The sequence below is a fragment of the Mauremys reevesii genome, linkage group 10 (assembly GCF_016161935.1).
Source record: "Mauremys reevesii isolate NIE-2019 linkage group 10, ASM1616193v1, whole genome shotgun sequence".
Taxonomy (NCBI): Eukaryota; Metazoa; Chordata; order Testudines; family Geoemydidae; genus Mauremys; species Mauremys reevesii.
Genome location: NC_052632.1, coordinates 40,360,424 through 40,387,813, shown reverse-complemented (window position 1 = coordinate 40,387,813; position 27,390 = coordinate 40,360,424). Strand labels below are relative to the sequence as shown.

Sequence of the window (27,390 nt, the reverse complement as noted above, 5' to 3'; positions counted from 1 at the left end):
CCAGCATCACAATTTTTATTCAAGGTGGCAAGTTAAAGCATGGCAGAGTGCTGTACAGAAAGACACATGACTGATGTTCATTGTCAAAATGCTGCCTCAAAGCCTCTCTGATTCGACCAGCCCCCCATTGTGCCCTCAAATAGCCCTCATATCTGGCTGCTCAAATTCAGCAGCCAGGCTATATGCCTCCATGCTCCACCATGAGCCAATCTTTTCACCCTTAGCTTCACAAATATTGTGGAGCACGCAGCAGGCTGCTAATGACCATAGGTATATTTTCCTCATTTAGGTCTAACTTGCCCTAAAGGCAGCACCAGTGTGCTGATAACAGTGACCACAACAGTAGACAGCTGCGCAGGATCCATCTTTTCACACAGAGATGGTGTGTGCACAGTAAACAGGGGTACGCTGAAAAATTCCGCAACACACAGTCGGAACCCCATGGAATGCTGGGATGGAAAGAACTGAATCATGGGACAGAGTCAAAACCCGTAATACACTGCAATCCACTCCGCCTTCCAACAACTCCTAGCTGCACAAGGTGGCAAGTAGCACAAGGGGATAGCTACCCACAATGCACTGCTCTGTCAATGCTAGAACACCAACTGCGAACACACACTACTGACAAAAGGAAGGTTGTGTGAACATGCACAAGCAACATAATTATACCAGTTTTTGATTGTCAGCTTAACTTTTGGTGACAAAATTTGGTAGACAAGGCCTTAAGGTGCAGTTTATCTTCCAGCTCTTTGAAGGTGATATTAGAACAATCACACACGGCCAAACATCACTGCTTACTGCTCCAAACTTGGATGCTACACTAGTCACACCTAGTTACAATTAAATTGTTGGGTGAGACCCATCTATCATGATGTAACTTTACATAGGAAGTTACCAAGCAATTTTATCAAGATCTAGAGAAAACCATTTAAGTAGTAGAAAAACAACAAGGTTTTAAAAGCTGCCACATTTCATGCTATATGAATAAATGTAAGATACTTTTAACAGTGGAGAATTTTAGGTTTTGGAGAGAAATCTGCAATCTCCTCATTACTCAAGAAACTCTGCAAGACAAATACATTGTTGGGTGTGTGAGTTAATACAGAGTGGAATCCCACTACACATTAAACTGCTTTGCCTGCTCACCCAGGAGATCTGCCAGTCAGTCTTAACAGGGACAGTGCAGGGTTAGTCCCTTCAGTATATTTCAGTGAGTTTAGTTTTACAGCTCCTACCACTTTCTTGAGGGGACTATTCCACAGCTTTGTAAGCTGACCTGGAAGGACGTCTCATAAGAGCAGACTAATTAATAGAACAATTTTACTGTAAAATATACATTAGAGGATGATGGTTAAATGCCTTTCAAAAGTCTCACACTCAGCTCAGCCCTGGGATAACCTGACCTGGCTACATCAGAGAGATAGGTGGAAGTATCCCCTATCCCTTGTCAATACCGAAACTCAACCAATCCAACACCCTGCCATGGGAGGCTTGGACATCCAAGCCAGCATCCAGACACTTCCATCTTGGGGGGAGGGGAATGAGGGAGACAGACGCCAACTTTAAAATCATTTATTCACACACTAACAACATGTGACCCAACACCCCCCCCCCCAAATAAACAGTGACTATGAAAGTCTATGGAATGGCTTCAGCTTTCAGACAACATCCTCCACAAACATGAAATCAGAACAAAGCATACAAGGACAATGCAATGGATAAGGCAGCCAGGTCAGCAAGAGAGCTCACAATGCATCCCCAATGGAGGATTTATAAATATATATTTCTCATTTAGCAGTCAAAGAAAGCCAGTCAGATTAAAACCAAATGGCATCAACAGAAGAGCTTAACTCTCTTCTCCAACATTAGAAGTGGTGGAGAGAGACAAACTACAGCCAGCAGTTCCAGCCTCCTCCTGTCCCGGCCCGTCCCCACTGACAGTCCCAGGTAGGGAGAATTGCGGAATTGATCTGAGAGGAGGAAGGCAGAACAGATGGAGTCTCCTTCACCATCGTGGTCCTGCTGCGCTGCATTCCGCTCCCTTTGGTATTCAATACAGAGCCTGTGTCAGCAGTGCCTGAAGTCTCCAAGGGCCTCTCTGGAGCTAGTAACAGAGGCCCAGACCTCGGCTTTGAGATGAGGAAGCTCATGAAGTGATTAATTAAAAACTAAAGCCCCCTTAACCAGTCTCACCGGAGACTTTAAAGCCAGTGACCCACATTCAGACCAGGATAGCTCACACCTTTCCTATAGACTCCCAGCCGCTCCACACAACTAAAACGAGCAGCCACAGAAGAGCTTACCCGAACCAGAGGCAGTGCCCCAATGCTCCTTTTATTCAATGTAAGGAGAGGACCACTGCAGCACTGCCAGAGGCCTAGGCAATGGCTCTTCTCCTTCTAAACTAAAGCACCAGCTGGGTAAAGTTAACCTGAATGCCCCGTTGTTGAAGGCTGCCATAGCGCAGAGGTAACCTTGAACAGAGTAAGATGCTTAAACCAAAGCTGGAAGAGCAAGAAGCTTTTTTAAAAGAGGGGTAAACTGTATATAGCACTGGTGCAGAAACGTAGAGGGTTTTAAATGTAGTGTCATTAAGAGTTAACTCAAGCACGTCCCTTCTGTGTGTTTACACCCAAAATAGGCCTTACATTTAAGAGTCTGAGTGAACATAAAAATAGACAAGTCTTTAAAATGTGTGCCACACATCAGGTGATCAGGAAAAAAACCCAACACTGAATTAAAAAGTCTAGAAATCGATACTGCTTCTAGCCACTGTGTTCCCCCTGGCATGCCAGGCTTCCATTCACAGCCCAAGCATGAGGCACTGCTAGGCTAACAAGTATACCACACAGCTGTATTTAAAGAGCTTCTATGCCAGTTCATAAACATCTTCCATTTACTATTTGGAGATTACGTGTGTGTGTGTATATATATATATATAGATATAGTTCTCTATGTAACACATTTCAATGAAAAGTCAACTCGGAGGATATACAGGCCAATCTAACAATGAGAAATGCAGTTTCAGTCCAACAGAAGTTTGTTTTCCCTTTCCGCATGAAAGGAGATTTAACTCCTTCTCCCCTCAAAAGCATCTTCAGGTCACGCTGACGTACTCCACAGAGGCTATTCTTCATCAGAGGAAGAGTTCTGATCCAGAGAGTACACCATGAACATCACGTCGGGTCGCGATGGAACGCAGGGGTGGCCAGGACTCACAATTTCAAAGCCCAAGAAACTGAATGTCTTCAGAAGTGGAGCTACCCAAGGGGAGAAAGAGAGAGAGATTGTTAACCTTAGGAACAAAACACCCTGTTAGCTGTATTCTGCAGCACCAAGTCCAGGTGGGGAATCGACATGCATATAGGCTAATTCCACATTTTCAGGACTGCACTGCCCACCAGAAAAGGAATGGTTAGGTGGGCTGACCTTTTAAACTCAAAGATTCACGGTTACCTTGTCCTTTCCCTATGTCTCTCTCTCTTCACCTGTATCTCGTCTGGTCTTTATGCTGTATCTCTGTTTCCCTCTCCCTGCTTCCTTCACCCCTTTGGGTGTCTTGTCTAGAGCTCACTAGGGCAGGGACTGAGTGTATGGTGCCCAGCACAAAGAGGCCAGGATTCGGACCAGGTACTCCAGGTGCCAATGCGACACACAGTTGCAGAAAATTTGTGTACCAAATAGGAAGGTGGTAAAATCACTGTAGCACCTCACAATGAACTAGCCCCTACCTCCCAGGGAGGCTGTGAGAAATATTTACAGATGGACAAGCGAGACCCAGGAAGATTAAGTGACTTGTTCAAGGGTACACGGGGTCTGTGGCAGTCACAAATTCCCCAGAGCTCCAAGTCCAGTGCTCTTAGACACAAGCCTATCCTACATCTCTTGGTAGACTCCGTAAAGTGTAGCATACACCCTAACAAAGTGCAATCTTCCTACATCACCCAGGGCCGGCTTTAGGACGTGCGGGGCCCGATTCGAAAGAGCTGCTGCCGAAATGCCGCCGAAGACAGTGGCAGCAATTGAGCTGCCGCCGAAGATAGTGGTGGCAATTCGGCAGCAGCTCAATTGATTGCCGCTGTTTCCAGCGGCACTTTGGCGGAGGGTGCGGGGCCTGATTCCCGGGAATTGGTGGAATCGCCCTAAAGCCAGCCCTGACATCACCTATGAAAGCAGTGGGTGTTGTACACCAAACTAAAATAAATCCGTTTAGCCTCTGCAGAGGGGGCATTGGGTCAGTCCCTTCTCATTTTATCTCACATACTTAATACGTAACAAGGACAAGCCTCCCAACATCCGCTGTGGTCTTCGTAAGCCACACATTTAATGCTAACAAATTCAGGTGTGCAGTGTTGTCGTAGCCATGTTGATCCCAGGGTATTAGAAAGACAAGGTGGAGGAGGTTTTTTATATATATATATGGTGTCTAACTTGTTTCTTCCAGTTGCCTGGAAGATGCTATTGTGTAGTCACTCCACACCACTAGGTACAATATTATTTGTAGACCAGACTGTTAATTGGGAGTCTGAATACATCTTCCCAGGCAGATGCAAATTTGAGCTGGGAAGCAATGGCGTGAACTGTCAGTGCCACAGGATTACATAAAAATAAGCTTAACCAGCCAGCAGCATTCTTGCAGGGATGTGGGGCCACAGGGCATTTGACACACACTTGGTGGGCTTGTCTGTGATGAAAGCCTTTGGGCCCAGATGAAGCTGTCACTCACTCAGTTGCAGTTAAGGACCAACTAATGATGGCAGCCAGTGCTGGAAGGGAGCGAGAAAGAGGAACAAGGAAGTGCCCAGCATCTCCGCTCCCTCATGTGCGAGCAAGGAGCTGTTTCTCCCCCTTCCCTGGAAAGAAGGAGAGGACCCTGCTGCAGCTGCCACAGGCCTGGGAAAGAAAGTGAGGACCCCCTGGAGCTGCAGCAGTGAGGCTGGAGGAGGCAGAACTGATGTTGAGAGTGGGGGGAACAGAATTGATTTTAGGGGCAGAATTAATTGCTGGGCAGGGGGGCAGGCAGATGTGGGGGTGATGACAGACCCCACTTTTTTTAGGTCACTTGAAGCAGTAATAGCTGCCAACTGGAATTTACTAGCAATGCCACAATTAAAGGGATTATTTACCATGGTTTGGGACATTCTTCCAGTCAAGCAGCTTGCTGTCTTATCACACTGTACAGATTTTGCCACCAAGGCATCATTCATACAACTCAGGCAGAGTGAGGTTAGCTCAGAAACTCACATTTTGACAAGTTATGGACAAACAAAGGCAGATAATTGGATACAATGGATACACTTGTTACTAAGGAACCACAGCAGTGACACCTCGGGTATCTACACAGAGTGACTCCCAAGTACTCCTTAACTAACATACCAGTAACAATTAGTCTAAAATCTCACTCAGTTTAACTGTGCCACATGACTTTAATAGGGGGAAGACTCATTGTGGCAGATTTGTTCTGTGTACTGAAGTATTTAGCAACTGGAATGTGAGCTCCAGATCACATGAGATCATACGAGGAAGAAAGGGTTTGAACACTGACAGTTAATTGTTTAAGGACTAGGTAAGAAATTTCACTGCAAGATAAAATAATTTTAGTTGCCTTTGTACACATCTCCAAGAAACCAGCTATTACTGGCTTCCACAGTGGGTAACTCAAGTGTGCTGCCAGCTCTCTATTCATGCGAACAATTGCTCACTTCCAGAAACACGCTGTTCAGCTAACCTATTTTTAAAAATATTTTCCTGTGTTTAGTGCAAGTAAGGAGCTCCTACCAATCTGAAGATAAAACAGTGATGCATGAAGACACAGAATAATCCTTTTTTGAAAAGCAGAGGATTAATATTAGACTTGTAAGAAGAATTTTGTTGCATCTATTAATTACTTCTACCATCACAAGGTTGTTTGATTATAGATATTCACTCACTCATGTCTAGTCAGATTTAATACTGGCTTATTCATAACCTTGTGCTTTGCCATAAATTCCCCCAGGCTTCCCTTGTTCTAATCACCTATCCAATACATCTATCTTTAGATACTAGCATATCCCCCTTCAGTCATGAGTACCTACAGGCAGGATAAGTATTACCCACAGGTCTGGAAAAGAACAGAAGTGCTGGGAGATCAACTGGTCAAACATCCACTCAGAAACGATGAAAGGGATCAACACCAGGGCACAGAGCCAGGCACAACCATCACTAAAAGTGCTTTGTGGGGGAGGGACAGCTCAGTGGTTTGAGCACTGGCCTGCTAAATCCAGGGTTGAGAGTTCAATCCTTGAGGGGGCCACTTAGGGATCTGGGGCAAAAATCTGTCTGGTGATTGGCCCTGCTTTGGGAAGGGGGTTGGACTAGATGACCTGCTGAGGTCCCTTCCAACCCTGATATTCTATGATTTAGTTCCCCATGGGGTAGGACAGCCACCTCACTACAAATCATGTGAACCTGGCAGTTTCATTTCTTGCTGAGAGGAAACATAAAATGAGTCTTGACCAAAGATATTAGAGATCCCGCGTTGCTACTGAAGTAGTAGGGAAAGGGCACTTTTCTGCATGGGAGCCTTACTGTCCGACAGCTCAATTGCTACTGATGCAAGGAACAATGGAGCTCTGTATTAATATGCCTAGTAAGGAATCCATTTGTCCAAAAAAAAAAAAAAACATTTTCTGAATCATTTTTGTTTGCACTGTTACAGATATACTTGCTGACAGGTATTTTGAAATAAATGACCAAAAATAATTAAAACTGGTGCGATTATATGACTTCCAGCCACAGAGAAATCCAATATCCTTTCTTTACAAGAAATAATCAGGCATTCAAATAAGTCAACAGAAATAATTTCCTACTGAGCAAGTAATTTGCAAGAGAGCTAATTATGACAGTGCTTGTTGTGCAGAGATCGATCACAACAGGAAACTTCCTACTGGCGGAAGTGGCCTGGTGAAGCCCTGTACATGACAGTACTTCGCAGAGCAGCAGCTGCTTCAGTCTATTCCGAGGGAGGAAAAAACCACACAGTGGCGAAAGTTCTCACCTCTATCTTCTCTGCTTTTTCTGAAGCAAATAAAGACGTAGTTTGCTTTCATTTTCTCTTCAGCAAATTCCAACAGCGCTAGCAATCTGTCAGGGAGGAGGAAAGGGCACATCAGTCACACCAAGCGATCAGTCCCAACGGGGCGCTGTCAGCCTGACTTATGAGGAGGAATTGCTAAGGCGTTCTGAGGCACAAGAGATGCATTCGCACTGACACCTGGGAATTATGCACTTTGGTTAACACTGGAGGAACAAATCCTATGACAAAGCCCTGTTGAGGCAGGGCCTGTCTTTTTGTTGTTTTATTGCCCCTAGCATATTGGGGTCCTGATCCATAACCAGGCACCACAGTAATCCAAGTTAATAATATGAGTCACTGAGTGAGTCTTCCAGCCCTTTCATTGCACATGAGGGAAGTGTTCATGAATTTCCTTGGCAACAGACAGGGTGAGCTCGCCCACATTCATGCCAGTGCACTAGGCACGGATATCTGTCCCACTAGAACAACTGCTAAAGTCTGGGAGGTAGGCCTGATCTACATTGAAAAGTTGTATCAGCAAAGGTACCACGGTCAAGGGTGTGAAAAAAAGCCAGCCCCTGACTGATGCTGCTATGCCCATCCCCAGTGGGCACAGCTACATCAGTGGAAGAGGACATAGCTAACTACATTCATGGAACTGGTGTTTCTACACCCACAGGAAAAGCCTTCTGTCCAGTGTAGGCTGCATCTATGCTACGAGGGTTTGCTGACATGGTTCAGACACACTTTTAGTCTGAGCTGGCAGGGAAATGGCTGGTAACCAAGAGTGTCATAGTTCAGAAGCAACAGTTCATACGTAAACTGCTACTGATCCAACCTGTGCCCTGTTCGCTCCCCACATAACCTTTAAATTATTTATTTGTGACATTTTCCTTACAAAAAAGGAGGGGGGAGGAAGGGAAGGAGGCAAAGAGGAAAAATCGCCTCACTGAGCCAGTGAGAATTTTTGCATATTGTTCACAGAACAGGTCTCCTACTCATGATGCAATTTTCCATCAGTGCCATCCTGATGAGGTGGCAGAAAACTTCTGAAATATTTTCTACCTGCTAGTAAAACATAAGTTGCGCTGATCCAAAGTACCACAGCCCCACTGATCAGTTTAGTCTGGGCTCTTCCATCAGTCACTGACCTGAGACTCTAGTACCGTACTACAGGAACGCTTACTAATAGGAATTTCAAGACCTAATTAAACAGCAGCCAGCAAGATTGGATAACACCTAGGGGGATTAACTTGGAAGGGATTTTGTTAATATGATAATCATCTATTTTAATTATAACCTCCAAGGCTTATTTTACCCAACTAAAAATAATCTATTACAAAATTGTGGTGACTTGGGCAGACAAATACCCTCAGAGAAGAATCTGTGCCTGTGGGGTTTGGGAGCGCTGGAATATTTATGAACCACAAAAAAAATACAAGGATTTCTCCAGATCCCATTTGCGCAGTATGACGTACAGTGCAGGTGTACACTGAATACCCTGCTAGATTGTGTACCAACACGTTTAGGTACCATATGAAGTTGGATCCAATTTTTAAGGCACATAAAACTACATTTAGGATCAAACAAAAGAAGTGGGAAGGCAAATGATGATGGAACGGTATGGAGGAGAAAGGGAGGATCCTGACATGCTGCCTGCTAAGGGCCAAATGAAATTTACACAAAACATGCATTAATCTGTGTTGTCCACTTCAACATGAAGTTGTGGGATCTCAGAGTTCAGAGATACTTTAAAGGGTTCTGGGATGGCTACAGGAGAACAACAAACAGCTCCACTAAGAGCAGGCTACCTCAAACTGATGACAAAGGAAAATTATGCTTTGGGACAATGTAAGTATCTGTAGGGAAATAAAAATGTTCACCCCCAAAAGCTTGTCTAATTGGTCAAGAGACAAAAATGTGGGGAGATAACCCCTTCCCCATAAGCATCTAGTCACCAGCCCCTGCTAGAGGCAGGTTACCAGAGCAAGATCACTACTGGTCTGACCTGGAATGGGAAATACTATGTACCAAATAATCATGCTGACCCTTTATACTATTTGAATTCTTATGCTAAAAAGGAGAAGGGCAAATCTCTTTTGATCCCTGAGGGGGGAGGGGGGGGAGAAATACATGCAGAACCACAAGAATAAGGAAACTTTGGTGTAGAAGGGAATAATGGAATATTTATATTTACAATCTAAGAATGGAGGTATAACATAAATCCCTTCGCCCTTTATCCTGTCAAAGCAATCCCCTGTCACATTGGTTATAAGCCATACCTTTTTCCACAGACAGTTAACCCTGCATATGCCACTCAAACATCTTAGGATCTTACCCTTCTTTGCTCCCATCAGCTAATAAGCCATCAGGGATTTCCACAAAAAGGCTCTGATTGGAAAGCACCGCATCCCAGGAGGAGATCTTCACTTCCGTAATCTTGTACTGGAAGTGGACGATGTGAGGTTTCCCTTCATGCACTGGGACATCTTGGTTAACAGTGAGCTTCTCGTCCTTCAGGTTTTGATGTGGAGAAAAAAAGGGAAGAGTGAAATACAGTCCGAAGGCTTTAAAGGCTTTTAAATTAACATTTATAATGAACTAAAATAGAAATGCTTTTTTAGAACTGACTGAACGGGTCTTGCTTGAATTTTACAAATTGCTGCAGGTAAAGAACAAAATACTAAAACTATGTGGCTCCAAATTCTTTCCAGACAGGATTTCCCCCCTGACTTCACCACTCCCTTTAACTCTAAAAATAAAGGCCTGACATGCTAGTACCCACCTGTGAGAACAGACACCCAGGATTACTAGCCACTTTGAGAAATTAATGTTGAAAAGTTTTTAATCTACATTCATCTAGCACAGTGAGAGTGAGTGAATGAATTTGCCAAATCCCTTGGTAAACGTCCTTAGTCTTAACTGCACAGAATTTGCTAGAAGATTCAAATCTTCCACTGAAAAATGGTATTATCTATGATTGGACTGGCCATAGTCTGGGCACATGTAATCAGAGATATACGTGAGATCAGTACTTCAGCTAGATTTAAAGCTCTCCTGGACACTGTAAAGCCTAAAAACAACAGTATGCCCTTCTCCAATGCTTTTCTATAATATTCTATTTTCAATCTAACCTAAGATATGAACTTCAGAAAGAAACATTTAATAAAGGGTTTTTTCTACTACACCTCTACCCTGATATAATGTAACCCGATATAACACGCATTAGGATATAACGCAGTAAAGCAGCGCTCCGGGGAGGGGGGCTGCGCAGTCCGGTGGATCAAAGCAAGTTCAATATAATTTGGTTTCACCTATAATGCGGTAAGATTTTTTGGCTCCCGAGGACAGCGTTATATTGAGGTAGAGGTGTATTAAGAATTGTGAAGTAAAACCTGAAATTCTAACTAGGAAAGAATAATTAAAAACTCAAACAGATACAAAACAGTCACTTTGGCAACTGAAGCCTATAAATAGGAAAAGAACATGTAAATAAAAAATCCACTCTATTTTAGGGTGTTTTTTTAAACATTGATCCTAGAGTAGACGGTGTGTTGACATACTATAATGATCACCATAAAGAGAACTCAAGTCTCCCCATTCAAATTCCCTCCAGTTCAATTATAACTTGTTTTGCTGATACCATATGTTCAGAATTACACTTGTGAACAGCAGTAATGCCATTTCACTCCACAACAGGTTACACTGACAAATCTGTATAATTAACTATGTCCCAGAGAACACAGCTCTCTTCAACTCCAATACTCACCTAGTAGTTCAGAGTCTCCACCAAGGTCTGACTAGTTCTGTGCCCAGTGGCATTCCAAAACATTTGCCCAAAGTCAGATTTACAGCTCCTAAATCTGAAGCCACTGGCCAATTCCAGCGCACATGCATCTGATAGTCAATCTTTGTTGGGGTTCTTTGAACTCATGTTCTTGCATAAAACGTGAGCGAGTGAACTCAAGAGCATTTCCCAGAACTTACTGCCAAAGCAGGGGGCATCAAATGAGTATTAAATGGCACACAGAATTCTTTAGCCATCAAACTGAACTGACGTGGTAATGAAAGGCAGGCTATCAGAATTCACGTTTAGTGACATTTCACTGACAAAGATGTCAGGTCAGAAACACTATTTGGATGCAGTCTATGTTTCAAATGTATGTCCAAAAAGATGCCATTTCAAATACATCAGCTGCCTGCTACAGTCATAAACAAAATGAACAATTAACAGAATTTTAATTATTAATGGCCTATTTATCTTAAGGATTTTCCTGTGGCTAGAAATTTACATTCACTGTTCCTCTCTATTACAGACATCGTTACTGTAGTATGAAAGAGATGACAGTATTGCTTTCTTTGGATTTTGCCTAAGAAAAATCTCTTGGGAAACAAGAGCAGCTTAAGTCATCCAAGAGTAATGAAGTCGGAGATGCCAATCATGTAACAAGTAGAAAGGAAGCATCAGTTTTGAAAATGAGGCTATGGCAAGGCCTGGTAACATTGCATTGCTAAAAGACTCCTTCTAGAAGGCTAGAAGGAAACGGCATCCAGTACTCCTCAGCCAGAAGGTAGCATGCCTGGGAAGAACATTTGGGATACCACCCCTTACAAGGAAGAAAGGCTTTTATTAAGAGGAATGTTTCAATGGCAGGGTTCTGTTCACTCTACCGCACATTAGACTCAAGTTCATCGGTGAGGTTCTACAACATAGCAGTGCTGCATTCTCCAGCGCACAAACTTCTCGTGGTAGCGTGTCAAAAGTGTATTTTTCACTGAGATACAGCCTTGCATTCTCAGCGTCAAACAGTTGCTTTGTGTGGACAATGCAGGTACGCCAGAAATCAGTGCAGAAGCTGGAGTTTTGACAACTGGGCAGAGGGGCAGTTGGGGCTTTGGCCACTGGGAAGAGAGGGGCATCAGTTTGGGTTTTTATTTAATGAAATTTATTTTGAAAGTGTTCCCATCTGAAGCATGTACACATGAACAACATTTAATATGAAAAATTGGAAGCAGTCTGCAAAGTATGAAATCCTCCCAACCTGGCGCCCCACCTAATACTTTCCTAGCAAAACGCTGGGAGAAAGCGCTAGTTTTACAACATGATCTAATGGTCAGCAAATTTGGCTTCTGGAAGGACCCTCCTCTCCAAACTGTCTCAAGATCCCACCCAACTAAGCCAGCTGACTCTGCTCAAGTGCCTCAGCTGCCCTCAACTGACCCTCCTCACACAAGAGATGGTATCTGAGCGGCTTAAGCCATTTAGGGTTATAGAGGTTAAAACCAACACTGTACTGTACCCAAACATTAACGGGAAGATGTGTTGATTATGGAATACAGGTGTCACATGCTGTTTTCAAGCACCATTACAAAAGCAAGCAGAAGTTGGATTCCTGGTGATGTTAGTGTGCAGCACCATCTGGAGCACATGATAGTGATCCAGTCTGGCAGTGACAAGGCATGGATTACCCTGGAGAGGTCCCACAACCACAAGGAATGGTCCTGGCTGGGGGTAGAAGATAAAAAGCATTCTCAGCTAGTGAGGCTATTTTGAGCACCCAGGAGACTGAGGAATATTGCGGAATTGGGGAAGGTATCTTTCCCATCTCCCTTGTGGACAGGAGAAGATCGGATAGTCAGTGAGTTTTGTTTTGTAAATGGGAATTCAACTCAGTTCTCACCCAGCAACTCTCAATGGCAACCAGCTGCTCCATGGTCCCCAACCCTAATCACTTCTTCACTCCAACTGTCATAGATCACCACCACCACTGCACTTTTCTGCTAAATGATCAGCTTTGAAATCGTTAAGGATGGCACTGAAATCACCGTTAGGTTTCTGAGTCAACACTCCCTGGAGACAAATGGTGCCACTCACAGCTCTGTGGGTTACTGCTTCAGTTTGTCCGGTTACAGACCCAGGAAGACAAAAACATTACAAACATGATTGATGGGTATTATCTGTGCAACCCCAAAGGCTAAAATCTAAACTGGGAAAGAGTTTAGCATCTGCAGCCAACTTCTAATTTAGGAGGCAGACTCTAAAGACAAATCTGCTGCTGAAACACAGAAGGAAGAGGAGAGGGGGAAAGACTCCCAGACAGACTCATGCCCCCTCACTCCCTGATGGTATCAATGGATGATGGTGTAGAGTTAAATAAGCACACTTTGAGACCATTCAGTCAAACAACAAAGTGCATAGTCCTCTGAAGAGGATGTAACCTGAAGAAGTGAAAAAACCCATTGCCAATGTCATAACTTATGCTGGAATCTTGTTTTTAAAATGTCAGATTACTTCACCAAATCAGTACTAGAACTCCCACCTGCTGCTGATTCATTTTATTCTATTAGCCAGACCTAATACAGCGCACATGGCAATGAAACACAGCGACACTGCTACAAACGCCATCTTGTGAAAACAGCCATTATAAAAAAAAAATTATTGTCAGGAGTATGCATCTATTCTAGCCAATAAGCCCACATTACAGTGGCAACTATGCTAGTGACAATCAATTTTAAGTGCTAGTATAGTTTAGAACCAATGAGGACTGGGCTATTTTCCACCTCCACATAACTACAGAAGCCAAACTGTGGTACATACTCATCTCCCAGGCACTCAAGCAGCACAGTTTTAACAGCTGCTAGGGAAAAAACAACAGTGTGCATTCCTCAGTGTGACTGTGCTAGCCACTGTTCAGTCAACCAAAGAATGACCCAGGTCAAAGCATTACAGTAAGGTGGATGCTACAGCCATAACTCAACTGCACTGAGCCTTTGTTTAGGGATGGATTTGAGGAGTGTCAGCCTTAAGTTTACATCCTGACTAGTCAGCTTCTGTCCTAAGAGGGCATTAAGAATCAAACACCGGTGATCTGATCTATTAAAACTCAGAGGATTGTATTTGATTATAGTGTCCAATGCAGGATCAGATAGCCTCTCACATGTAATCAGACTGTTTGGGGTTTGCTAACTTGAGCAAAGGAAGGTACCATCTGTTCTGAATGCACAAAACACAGAATAGCAGTGCTGAAAAATGGGTTGATATTTAGTCAGACAGACTTTTCCTGTGGGGAACAGGTTTATTCATTAGGTGTGAAGGGAGCGTGCATGGTTGCACACACCTCATCATAGCTACTTAAGTTTTTCCTGCAAAACAACCCTCCCACCCCCACACTATTGTCATAACCTGGCCCAGTTTATTCCAATAGTACATCATAATTACATGGATTAACCTTGGGCCAGTTTCCCCCAATTGTTTGGGAATTAAGTTTTATATAAGCTCTCTCTTTAATCAGTAAGCATGGTGGTCGTTTCTTTATCCATGTATATTAAAATACAATTAAACCACTCTCTCCCCAGCTCAAAAACCACATGGAGTCGGGAAGAAAGAAGTCAGTTTCCAGGAATGGAAAGCAGATTGGGGACTTCTGAAATCTGCTCAAAGTGAAGTTCTATTTATGCCACTAAAGTCTGGTTTCAGGTCAACTCAGCAGGACACATACAAACTAGTGCTAGAGGAGTTGGTGTCAAGATAGGGATGTTTTTAAGACAAACCCGTTATCTCATATTACTAGTCTTGAGCTAAATCTCTCAGATTAGAGGCTCAAAGACAAATTTCCATTTTAAGGAGAATGTACTGTGCATGAGACATCTAATCTGGTTATATTTCTTAATTAATCCAAGAGGAACAGCAAGAAGGACCATGCGTACTGACAATTTATTGGGAAGAAAGGATGTTATGATCCACCAGAGCCAAATGACTTGAGAACCCCATGTGTGCAGTTTCCTCTTGGCATGTACAGCACCCATATCCTCCTGCCAAGTTTACCCACCCAGAGCATGTACTTCAGCACAAGTCCCTGTCTGCAATACAATACCAGCTCTGACCGCTGACTATGTTGTGTGGTAAAGCCCTCTTGATTAGAGAGTTGAATCTTTTAAGTTTAACATGAAAAATGATAAAGAAAGGCAGCATAACCCATTCAATTTATAATACTGCTGGATACAAATCCCATGTGTAATATTCTAGTCTCAAATGAGAGAGGGCAGGCAGATTCTCAGGAACAGATGCCTAGGGTCAGAAGTTAACATTTCATTTACAGCTACTTTGCACCAACCCAAGCACCATACTGGAATAAACTGTGTTAATAAGGAATTACTTGCTTTCAATAGAGGCCCAGTGACAACCCATAGGAGCAAAGATTAAATGGATTTTTGCCAACAGCACCCAAGGAATTAAACTTAATACAGGTACAAGAGCTAAGGGTCACCAAATGAAATTAATAGGCAGCAGGTTTAAAACAAACGAAAGGAAGTATTTTTTCCATACAACACAGTCAAACTCTGGAACTCCATAACAGTTCAAAAAAGAACTAGATAAGTTCATGGAGGATAGGTCCATCAATGACTATTAGCCAGGATGGGCATGGATGGTGTCCCTAGCCTCTGTTTGCCACAAGCTGGGAATGGGCAATAGGGGATGGATCACTTGATGATTACCTGTTCTGTTTATTCCCTCTGGGCACCTGGCACTGGCCACTGTCGGAAGACAGGATACTGGGCTAGATGGCCCTTTGATCTGACCCAGTGTGGCCATTCTTATGTGGGACATTGTATTCTTAGACAGCAATTAATGCTAACACCCCTGTGGGAAATGTTTTTAGTATCAGTGGCAGGCGAGAGCAATTCTAAATAATAGAGGCCCCCCCAAACCATTATGTTTTTCAAAAGTGTCTTCTCTAGAATGAGCTTCATTCCAAGTGATTTTGTCAGTGGAATACACACAAAAAACACTTGAGGCAGATTAGTGAGTGAACAACAACGGGGCTGGCGAAGTGAACGCTCTTCAGAGCCTCCTGATCTCCTACCCACTGTTTTCTAGGTGACACCCAAGAATTCCTCCAAAGTCCACTAGTGACGCCCTACCATTTTTCTCTTCCTCTCTCCAAACTGATATCAACTGTTACTTTTATGTTAACTATTTAAAGATATCTGTAATAGACATGGCCCATAGGAACCACTCATACTACTGGATTAATAATCCTAGCAAGCATTATGTTGCCTTCTCTGCAGGTACCAAAGGGCTATATAGCATACCAACGCTGGCATTTATAGCACAGCACAATGTTTAACCACAAAAAGCTCCTCCTGCTAGAACACAAAAGAAAAAAAAACTAAAAAGTTCATCATGCTCAAATTAAAGGAAAAGTCATCCCCCAAATAGGTCAGATAAAATGACTGAAGTGTCTTATTCTCTCAAAGATTCCAGCAGGATATTTTTGTGACTGACGCAACAGAGCCTATTCCCCCCGCCCCCCCACAATCAAAGTAGATGTTTCCTAAAGAGCACAGTTAAATATCTGTCTAGCACAAAGGACAAATCAAAGATTTCTGAAGTGGTAGGCACAGAATGCCATCAGGATTCTAATCACTAATAGATTCTTGCTCCTTGTGCTGATGGGAGGTGTCTTGTGGCAGGTTATCCCATAAAGGAAAAACATTTGTCACTCAAAGATAGCCCCATAAAACTATTAAGGAGCATGCTATTGATGGACTTTGTAGGAAGAGACAGACAATTCTCAACGGCCAGAAGTTGAAGAGAAAAAAAACAGAACTAAGGGCAAAAAAAGATACAGCTAGACTTATGGCTGGAAGGGACCTTGAGAGGTCAAAGTCCACCCCCCTATACTGAGGCAGGACCACGTATTGTAAACCTAGACCATCCTTGACTGGTTTTTGTCTATCTTGTTCTTAGAAATGTCCAATCCCCTTTGGAAGCCTAATCCAGAATTTAACTACACTTATAGTTCAAAAGTTTCCCCTAGTATCCAACCTAAAAATCTTGCTTGCTGCAGATTATGCCCATTACTTCCTGTCCTACTTTCAGTGGACATGGAGCACTATTGTTCACACTCCTCTTTACAACAGCCCTTAACATATTTAAAGGCTTATCTGGTCCCACCTCGGTACTCTTTTCTCAAGACTAAACATGCCCAGTTTTTTCAACCTTTCCCCATAGGTTAAGTTTTCTAAACCTTTTATCATTTTTACTGCTCTCTTCTGGACCTTCTCCAATTAGTCCACATCTTTCCACTGGACACAGTACTCCATTTGAGGCCTAACCAGTGCTGAGTACAGTGGGACAGCTACCTCTTATGTCTTGCATTCAACATTTGTTAATACACACCAGAATGATATTAGCCTTTTTCACAACTGCATCTCATTCCTGACTCATTCAGCTTGTGGTCCACTATAACGCCCACATCCTTTTCAGCAGTACTACCACCTAGACAGTTATTCCCCAATTTGTAGTTGTGCATTTGATTCTTTGTTTCTAAGTATAGTACTTTGCGCTTGTCTTTACTGAATTTCCAGCTTGCTGATTTCAGACCAATTCATCAAGGGCCTTTTGAATTCTAATCCTGTCCTCCAAAATGCTTGCAACCGATCCCAACTTGCTGTCATCTGCAGACCTTCTAAGCACACTCTCCACTTCATTATCTAAATCACTAATGAAATCACTGACTAGTACCGGACCCAAGACTGCCCCCTGTGGGACCCCACTAAATATTATCCCCCAAATTGACAGCAAACAATTGTAACTACTGAGAGTATGGTCTTTCCAAGCAGTACTGCACCTACCTTATAGTAATTAAATCTAGACCACATTTCCTTAGTTTGCTTATGAGAATGTCATGTGGGACTGGGTTAAAAGCCTAACTAAAATCAAGATATATCACATCCACTGCTTCCCCCCATCCACTAGGCCAGTAACCCTATCAAAGAAGGAAATTAGGTTGGTTTGGCATGATTTATTCTTGACAAACCCATGTTGGCTATTCTTTATAACCCTATTATCCTCTAGATGTTACAAATTGATTGTTTAATAATTTGTTCCAGTATCTGTCCAGGTACTGAAGGTAGGTGACTGATTTATAATTCCCCAGGTCCTCCTTAGTACCTGTTTTTAAAATGGGAACATCTGCATTCTTCTCTAGTTCTCTTGGACCTAGCCTGTGATTCATGAGTTCTCTGAGAGAATCGCTAATGGTTCCGAAGTTGCTTTAAAACAAAAGCTCCAGCTAGAGATGTTTTACTATGAAATGTATATGGAAGGAGAATGCAAACAATACCTAGGGTAGGGGTTGAAAGTGGGGAAGCAGCCTGCACCCTTCCAGACTGCTATCATCAGTGATCTCTAGGACACAGCATTCCTGTCTAACCTGCCAGACTGTCAGCCGCTCCGGTTTAGCATTTTATCTTTTTGGTCCATACTTCCTATTGTTTAGAGAAGATGTTTAGAAAGTTACTTCATGTGTTTACACACCAGCCTCGTGGATCCCACAAGGAACACAGAGCTCTGGGAATAGTATTGGTGAGTTAATTACTCAAAGCAGACCAGCAGGGAGAACTCACTTATTTCTCAATTAGTAGGTGGTGGTTTTTCTTTAAACAAAACAGCATTCAGGCCAGTGTTTCTACCTAACTAACCTGGCAGTGTCACTTTAAGGGTCTTACCTTATTTACCTAGTTTAGTTTCCACTATAATTCAAGCACTGGTTATAAGGTAAGAAATAGGGTAGCCATTAATGAATAGGGATGGTGCTGGACACCACAGCAAATGAGATGCCAGGGTACTCCCTGGCCTGCTCCTTTGCTGGTATCCTCTGCACAGCCAAGCCAAGCTCAGCTGCACAAGACTGCCTTTTCCCCTCTGCCCTCACCATCCCCTCCCCTGCTTTCTGCCCTGCCTCTTCTCTTAACCTCAGCTGCCCTTCCTCCACCCCAAACAGGTCTTCCTGCCCCACCCCTAACTCCATCACCACCCCCGTTACCGAAAACCTTCTGCCCCGCCTCTTCCCGCAATCATAACTCCCCCTTCTGCACCAACCCAGCATCCCCTCTACCTGCCACTACCACTTACACCCCATGACTTTTGACCCCACCTACTGCCCTCGACTTCCCCAGACTCTGCACCCACCCAACTGCTCCTAGCTCCCCTGAGCCCTGTCTATAGGTTCTCCCTCCCACTCTGATTCCCCATTCTACCCATGCTTCTCCCAATGTGTAGTTCCTAAAAGGGACAGGGATGGATCTTTGCCCCCTTCATCTCCTGCGGTGGCAGCTCCCATTTCCTGCTCTTTCCCTCTTGTAGGGTTCCTGGCTTGTTCAATTACACCCATCCCCCTTTCCCATCTCTTCACAGCCCATGGCCGGAGGAGCCGTTGGGACAGGATGTGGCAGGCTTGCTCCGATCTCTGCCAAGCAGCTGGCCAGGGTGCTGGGCAGCACCTCTCACTTCCTGCTGGGATGAAGGGGCTTCTCTAGAGGAGAGTGTTGGAGCCCGAGAGACTCCAGTGAAGCACTGAGCCTGGGCAGCAGGACCTGCTATGTTTGGGGGTGGGACCTCCTCCCAACAGAGTGGTGGCTCTGGGGCCCCTGATCACGCAGGAAAGCCTACCAGTCTCTTTGTAGACCATCCCCTTGTGGTGCCCCAGCTCCCGCTGCCATGAGGCGAGGGCACCTGCTGACCCCTTTGCAGCTCCACAGCCTGCTCCTCGCTGCACAGGGAGAAGGGCCAAAACACTACTGCCCGTGCCTTTGATTCAATCAGAAGTGGGGTACCCCCTAGAAGTAGCAAGGCAGGCTAGCCCCCCCAACCCCCTAATCTGAGCATTGCTTATAACAAAACAGTAGCATTTCTTTAAGCGCACAGGAGAACCCACAGCTCTCAGTTATAACAAAACAGGTAATTAGTTCTCTACATATCGAATCAGGCTCACCTTATATATCAGAGAAGGATCCCTGCCACCCCCTCGCCCACCGGGGATCTTCGACAGTGGGTGAGGGGCATCAGGAGCACCACAGAGGCCCTGGAACAATGTGCCTGGAGCATGGTAGCTGGGGACTGTTACTCAAAGGTAAAATACTACTGCAAAAGAGAAAGAACAGCACAAAGTTATATTAGCAAATGTTTAGTGGTTCAGCTGTCACGACTCCAAATGACAATTCAAGAACACTCGTGACAGAATGTCAATGACAAATTTCATGTTTCTAACACTTGGACGTGTAAATCAAAGATACCCGAGCTCTCTTGTACCAAAAAAACTGCAGTGTTATTTGAAATGGGGGAAGTGGGCTGTAACCCACGAAAGCTTATGCTCAAATAAATGTGTTAGTCTCTAAGGTGCCACAAGTACTCCTGTTCTTTTTGCAGATAGAGACTAACACGGCTGCTACTCTGAAACTTGAAAAAAGTTGGGAGTGTGCTGAGCAACCTCCTACCAGTAAGGAAAGTTTGGAAAACTGCCAATAGCAGATGGCTGGAAAGGCAGGACCAGATGAGCACACATTTTCTATAAACAAACACCTACAAATAGATAGGATCTAGAACAGGGTGGTTTAAATTTCACATTTTCCAAGAGGGAGGAGGAACGAGGCTAGTCCTCAAAACATTGTAAGTGCGCTATAAAATGTTTAAGGTGTTGACATTTTCATACTCTAATGAAGCCTCATGTGAGATCCAATGTCAGGCTGAAGGACACTTACAAAGTTTTCCACATGCACATTTGTGTCCTAAATGTTGTTGATTTCTTGTGGGGCGAGCACAAGAGAGAAGAGAGTTCAGAAGCTTGTTACTTGGGTTAAGAAAGCGTCCCTTACACGCCATGCTTTAAGATGTAGCTAGAGGGTCACTGAAGCAAAGACTAAGGGCATGGCTATACTAGGAAGTTTACAGTGGTGAACCTGCATCAATGCAGCTGTAAACTCTGTGTAGCTGCTCTAAGGCTATGTCCACACTAAAGCTTATGTTGCCATAATTTGTTGCTCAGGGGTGTGAATATTAGTAGGAGAGCTTCTCCTCTCAACTTAGCTACTGCCGTTTGTGGGGGTGGTTTTATTATTCCAATGGGAGAGCTCTCTTCAGACAGGCTCCAGCGGTGCCGCTGCACGTATAGGCATGGCCTAAGCCGACGGGAGAGAGCTTTCCCGGCAGCTTAGCTACTCCAGCCCCCACAAGCGGCAGTAGCAGTTTTACTGCTGACATAGCGCTGTCCACACCAGCACTTATGTCAGTGTAACTTATGTCACTCAGGGGGGTGGTTCAGTCACACCCCTGAGTGACATAAGTGAGCAACATACATCTGAATGTAATGCAGACATAGCCTAAGTCTCTTTCACACTCTACCTGATATTCCAAGACTTCTAGTAAGTCAATGAGGGCAACTGTTTTACTTCTGGAACGTTGTTTCTTCCACTAGCCTTGTAATAGCTCCTTTCGCTGGGACACTGCTTAGCAACATTACACTAACAAAACCTGCAGAAACCATGCAAAGAAGCAGGAGGTCATTCTTTACGATTCCTGTTATATAACCTCAGCATGAGGTTATATAAATACCACCTTCATAGTTCCACTGAAAACAATGGTGTTTTGAGTAGCTCTGGAGAGGGATAGTCAGTAGGGAACACAACACGTTAAAAATGCAAAAAGCAGCATCCACATTAAAGATCCTACATTTGCAGTAGGTCCTCCCACACCTTTCATACACTTTTTGTACAGATTAATCTAGTTGCAAAGTAATGTTTTCCAGAATTTTTTTTCCTCTGTGCTATGCAAGAATCATCTAAGTTTCCAAGGACTGAGTCCTGAATGATACTCTACATCAGGGCTGCCCAAACCAGTTTGTTTGCATGAAAGGGGATTGTTTGAATATCACGTGACTGATTAAACATTTACAAAAGAGCCAAATTTTAACTTGTAAAGGCAACTGTAAACACTCTGGCAAAACACAGACTGGAAAACTCTGGCTACAGTACTACTACAATACTGCAGAATTTAAATCTTCTTCCCCTCCACCATTTCCAATATTTTAACATGCAACATGCTTTGGCACTATTCTGAAGGGGCAGTAGAAATGAACTCTGTTTCAACAGACTGTCTGTTACTAGACACAAAGCAGTGCGGTATGGCAGGCTCCTCTACACACATGCTCAGTTGCATTTTGTATTAACCTGGTCCTTCCTCACCACCCACATCACTGGAACAATCAATTGATTGTCACACCTCTCTAGCAGCTACTGGCATAGAGCTGCATGACAAAATGCTTTGCTGTGCATCCCTCATTCCCTCCCACAAAGAAAGCTGTTGGCAGCTTTGTCTCCCCCCACCCCCCCCAGCAGTATAGCACTGAAAACTCCCCCTTCAAGTCATGATCATTGTTTCAAGAAGCTGAATAACGAAGTGAAGTGCTGAAAACCAAATATTTTCACCCCAAGTAACTCACATGAAACATTTCCTAATTTCACTTTTCTTGGTAAGTGTGGAATTTATTACACAGGGGATAGTCATACTTCCTAACCTGAATCCTTTATGCTATGCCAGGCCCTTCACTAGCATCCACAGCTTGGACCCAGAAAGCTCAGCCAAAGTGTTTACAGAACAGCAGTTTATTAGACCTCTTCCACTGCTATGTTTTCTTGGACCTGCATACTACTGCCACCCCCTACCCCATCCTCCACTCTATCTATGCTCCCAGAAAAAGACCCAAACCAATCTAGGCAGGGTCCAAAAGCTGTACCTCATGCTACATGCAGAGTTAGTACAATGGGGCAACTCAGCTCTCCTTGTAGGGAGAAGTAGATGTGGAAGGAGCAGAGTAAGAAGCATTTTCTCACTTTCCCAAATCTGTACCAATGGCAGCCTTGGAAGGAATGGTATCTAAGTCTTAGCCTCAAACCACCTGAGAAACATAATGTCTTGTTCCCAGCGTTCATGATCAACAATGTTTTTATACGCTTCTTAAATCTTTCACATTTTCACTTTGCATTCATTTACTGAACACCATGAAGATTATCCTCTTCTCTATTGCTTCTGCCTTTCTCCTTCTCTCTTCCTGGTGCTGGCTCTTTTTTTTTTGTAAAAAGCTGCACTCCTTCAGTTACAACATACAGTTGTTTATTTATTGACAAAGCCTTTTAGCTAAAAAAGACACTACATTGTCTAAAAAGCATATGTCATGTACTCTCTAACTTCTAAATATAAACTTCTTTGTGTTAGGTCCCATGCCAAATATGAGCTATTTTCAAGTGTGCACTGGTGCGTAGTGGACATCATTTTATCCCACTAGACCTTTAGATATCCCAAATTGGTAACCAAAATACTGGCAGGACAGTAGCCCCCTCCAAAGCTTCTTTGGCCTGGACAACAGGGAGGCGTTTGGAGCGACAGTTCATCAATTCTGTATCCCGGACTGGGTCAACTCCACAGCGTGCCTAGGGATCCATTGCACCAGAAGCACCTAGGTTGCTTTCTAATCCATGGCCATTACCAAGATATCTGTTTGGCTCTCAAAATCCATGTGATATATAGATAGAGATATACCGTAGTTCCAAATGGAAAAGATTCCATTTCAATTTCCACATCACTATGGTGGAACTAATCATGGAGACTTTTTTTAAACTGCACATAACAGATTCTGAGTAGATACGGGAGTGTTCATTTTTGAACATGCTCCTAACAAAGAAGATGTTAGTCCATTACTCAACCCTAACAAGACAGTTTATAAAGTGTCGTCTCTTTAAATAATATTAAAAAGATATACCATGATCATAGAATGTCTCTACAAACACATCACACAGAAAATAAGTCAGATACACCCTCCAGTCTCTATTATTGTCTGCACAATTCTGATAATCTTAAGAACCAATACAAAGTTTATTCAGGACTCAAAACTATGAACTGATCCAAGTAAAAAAAAAAATCCTTGCTGAAAAAGAAGCCATTGCACTTGAAGATATGGTTGGGCAAATGTATCACTAATGATTATGAACCTTTGTCAGCTGACAATATGATCGATCTTTATTCACTGGATGGGTAGAGCCCTGCAAATCTGTGGTTTTCTGCTTTATATACGCTGACCATGTTTGCAGATCAGATGGAGATACAAATTTTGTATCCACACAGATGAGGCTTGAAAATTGCTTCTCTTTAGAAGCTCCTTCAGAAGTTAAGCATTGCTCTGACTTTCAGCTTTATTCACCATCTAATGAGTAAAATTTAACTAGGTTAAGCAAGAATTGCTAACCAAAAGATAACAACTAGTTCATCTGCATTATAATCTTGGTACCAGAAGTGGAAAAAAGCAGCCTGAAGGGAGAATAGAGAGGATCAGACCTGGAATGGAAGAGAATTAGTTAAAAAACCCCAAACCATTCCATATCTAGTTTAGAATGCAACATGAACAGAAAAATGCTAGTCCTTTCTAGGGACACGCAGTACCTTGTATATCATTCAAGTGGGAAAGGTAATTGCATCATCCCACTAAAACCACTAGTTGAAATACACATTCTCCATGTGTTCTCACCTAATATGTAGGAATAATCCATACAGGAATAATCCATGCATAAAATAATTTTATCCCAAATTTGCAGAGGAAAGAATCTCCTACTCTGAAGCAGTCCTGATTCTGTTTTGTAAAGTTTTTGGTTCTTTTAACACCAGCTCTCTTTTTAAGACTACCAAAGGCTTAATACTCCCTGGTTTCCATTACTTGCGAGGGGAGAGTCACATGACAGTCACCTTACTGTACATACTGTGCTGGGCAGAAGTAAAACTCATTCCTGTCACATTAATGCCTCTGTGGGAAGGCTCCACTTTTCCCACTTTAACATAACCAATCACCATTAGTGAAAGGTTTGAACACTTCCCTTTTTTCTCAGGCACATAAGATGCTCCCTGGAAACATGAATACTTTCTCTAGTGACCAATAATGCCTACCCCATGACGGACAATATCACAAAAGCATTTTAAGATGACTGAAGTTTAACAAGAAATCCAGAGATTCAAGTCTCAGGATACAAAAAAAAAATACTATACGGGATGTTCACCTAATGGAAGATCAGTATTTGAAAAACAGGAAAGACTGAGGAAAAGTGTTAAATAGTTGATATCATTTTGTTTTTCCACTTATCACTATCAGTTTCACATTAGTAAAAACCTGCTTCTAGATATTACACAGATTAAGTCATATATCTGTAAGAACCTGCTCATAAGAAAGTTACTGAAGGGTTCGATTTTGCTTCTGTAAAGAGTGGACAGGATTACCTACCAGATCACAATTTCAAAGTTAGGCATGTTAACTTGCACACAAGTATCCCAGACACAAACTGGGTGAGGTAATGTCTTTCATTGGACCAACTTCTGTTGGTGAGACACACAAGATTTGGAGTTCACAAAGAGCTCTTCTTGTCTCTCTCACCAACACAGGTTGGTCCAATAAAATATATTACCTCACCCACCTTGTCTCTAATATCCTGGTACCAACACAGCTACAGTAACATTGCATACACAAGTAACTTGACATGCATGGGCACATTAGCCTGGCACACAAATGTATGCAGTAAAACTGCATGGGCATGACTTTAAAAATATGGCCCTATAAATCTTTTCTAGCTGTAGTTTTTATAATCCCTTGAATTGGGTTGTACCTTCAGGACAGATAACGTATATGCAGGATGAATATATGGGTAAATTTGGGAGTTAATTTTTTTAGTTAAGTTTAAAAGGAATGCGAGACATTAAGAAACACTAAGTAACAAGCCTTAAAAAATGTGTGTACAACAACATGACATTTCTCATGCCTTACATATGATTGAAAATAAAAGACTTAAAATGAATTATTTCACTTTGTGGACACTCAAAAGCCAGACTAAGTGTTCATGTCTAATTCTAGTGAATGCAAGTGAAGATCATCACCTCACTGCTGATCTGATTTCCAGGTCCCTGGATGGAATTACTTTATTGTTTACGTAACACTTAGGGCCTTCAGGTTTTTTTTTTTTTTTCAAAAGCCCTGTGATGAGAAGTCTCATATACAAAGTCATTTTGGTTTTATCACACTTTTTTATGTTTAGAAACCACTTATCCAGCCCCTGATGTAATGGCGGAATTAATACTCATATGGCAGAACCCTTTAGTTTAGTATGTCCTTTTTTATCTGAATGCCCAGTTGCCTCTGAGAGTCTATCCTGATTATACCAAAAAGGTTACTGAGTTGTATTCAGATCATTTTTCTAAGATTAGTGACACTTTATCAGTTTGCAGTTAGAGCCAGCAAACAGGTGTGACCCCCTTAATACTGCCGAGTCAGCATTCAGCTTAGGTTAAAAGCTAAGAATTGCTTGAGGGGAACAGTCATAAACAAAATGCCTTCCTGCGTTGCCAAACATGCAGTATATGTTCAAAAGCGCCTGTCACGTTTGGTTTCCAGCGCAAGCGATAAGCTGGCCCGCAGACAGGCCATTAGAGGGGCGCTCCTACTCACCCTTCCTAAACCTCAGCCCAAAAGAGTTAACGCTTTGCTTGGGGGGAATGCGAGTCTCTCTAACGCCTCTTTCAAAGCCGGGGCCTGATTCGGTTTGATGGCACCACTTCCGAGCCCCGTTGAGAGGCCGAGCGCTGGGTTCCCTTCCCAGCCTGGGCTCCCCCGGCCAGACCCAGCTCCCGAACAAGCCCACCCCTAAAACGCCCCCTCGGTTTCAGGGGTCGGCAAGGCGGCCCTTAGCAGCGCGGCCCAACGGCAGCCCGGGCTGCGGCCCCTCAGCTCTAGCAGGCCCAGTCCCCCCTCCGGCCCCCGCTGCGAGCCCGCACCCGGAGGAGGTGTCACGCTGCACAAACGGGCTCCCGGGACCCGCAGCTTCCTCCGCCGCCCCAGCACCCCCCGGTTAAGGCCTCCCGGGGCCACCAGAGCCCGGGAGCCACCCCCGAGCTGGCGCGAGGGCCCGGGCCTGTCCCGCAGGGCGCCCGCGGCCGGTACCTGTCCTGCGTGTTTATCATCCTCGGCGGCTCCGCGCGGCGCGGGCTCTGCGCGGCTCCTCCTCCGGTGGGGCCGGCCGATGTGCCGGGCTGCTGTGGGCTCGCGCTGTGTCTCGGGCCGCTCCGCGCACAGGCCGCACGCCAGCTCCTCCCGCTCCGAGCGCCGAGCTCCGACTGAGCCGCGCGGCGCCGCGACCACGCCCCCCGCCGCCTGGCCACGCCCCCGCCGCCGGGGCGCCTGGGAAACCGCGGCCTAAACAAAGGCACCGCTGCGCTCCACCCCTCTCCTCCTCTGTGTGGTGCGCACGCGCCGAGCTCCCCAGGTACCGCGCGCCGTGGGGGCTCTCACCCAGTGTAAGCGGCGGGGGCGAGGCGCGGAGCCGGGGTGTGAGCGCCGTGCGTGGCCGCGCCCGCCCAGGGTGCAGCTCTGATGCGTGAGCCCTCAGCGCAGGCCCGAACCCCCAGGGCTGCCTTTTCCTGTGAGGCTGCAAAGCTAGTGCCTGCGGAGTACCCTGAGCTGCCGGCG

General features: G+C 44.1%; 1 protein-coding gene across 1 annotated transcript; it reads right to left on the bottom strand.

Moving 5' to 3' along the window:
- OAZ2 (ornithine decarboxylase antizyme 2) lies at positions 1-27,390 on the bottom strand. The gene is given in 6 exon segments (XM_039492412.1): positions 1-3,260; positions 7,037-7,122; positions 9,393-9,568; positions 19,834-19,905; positions 19,907-19,982; positions 26,866-27,390. Coding segments are annotated over 6 exon segments (564 nt in total). The 5' UTR covers positions 26,886-27,390; the 3' UTR covers positions 1-3,126.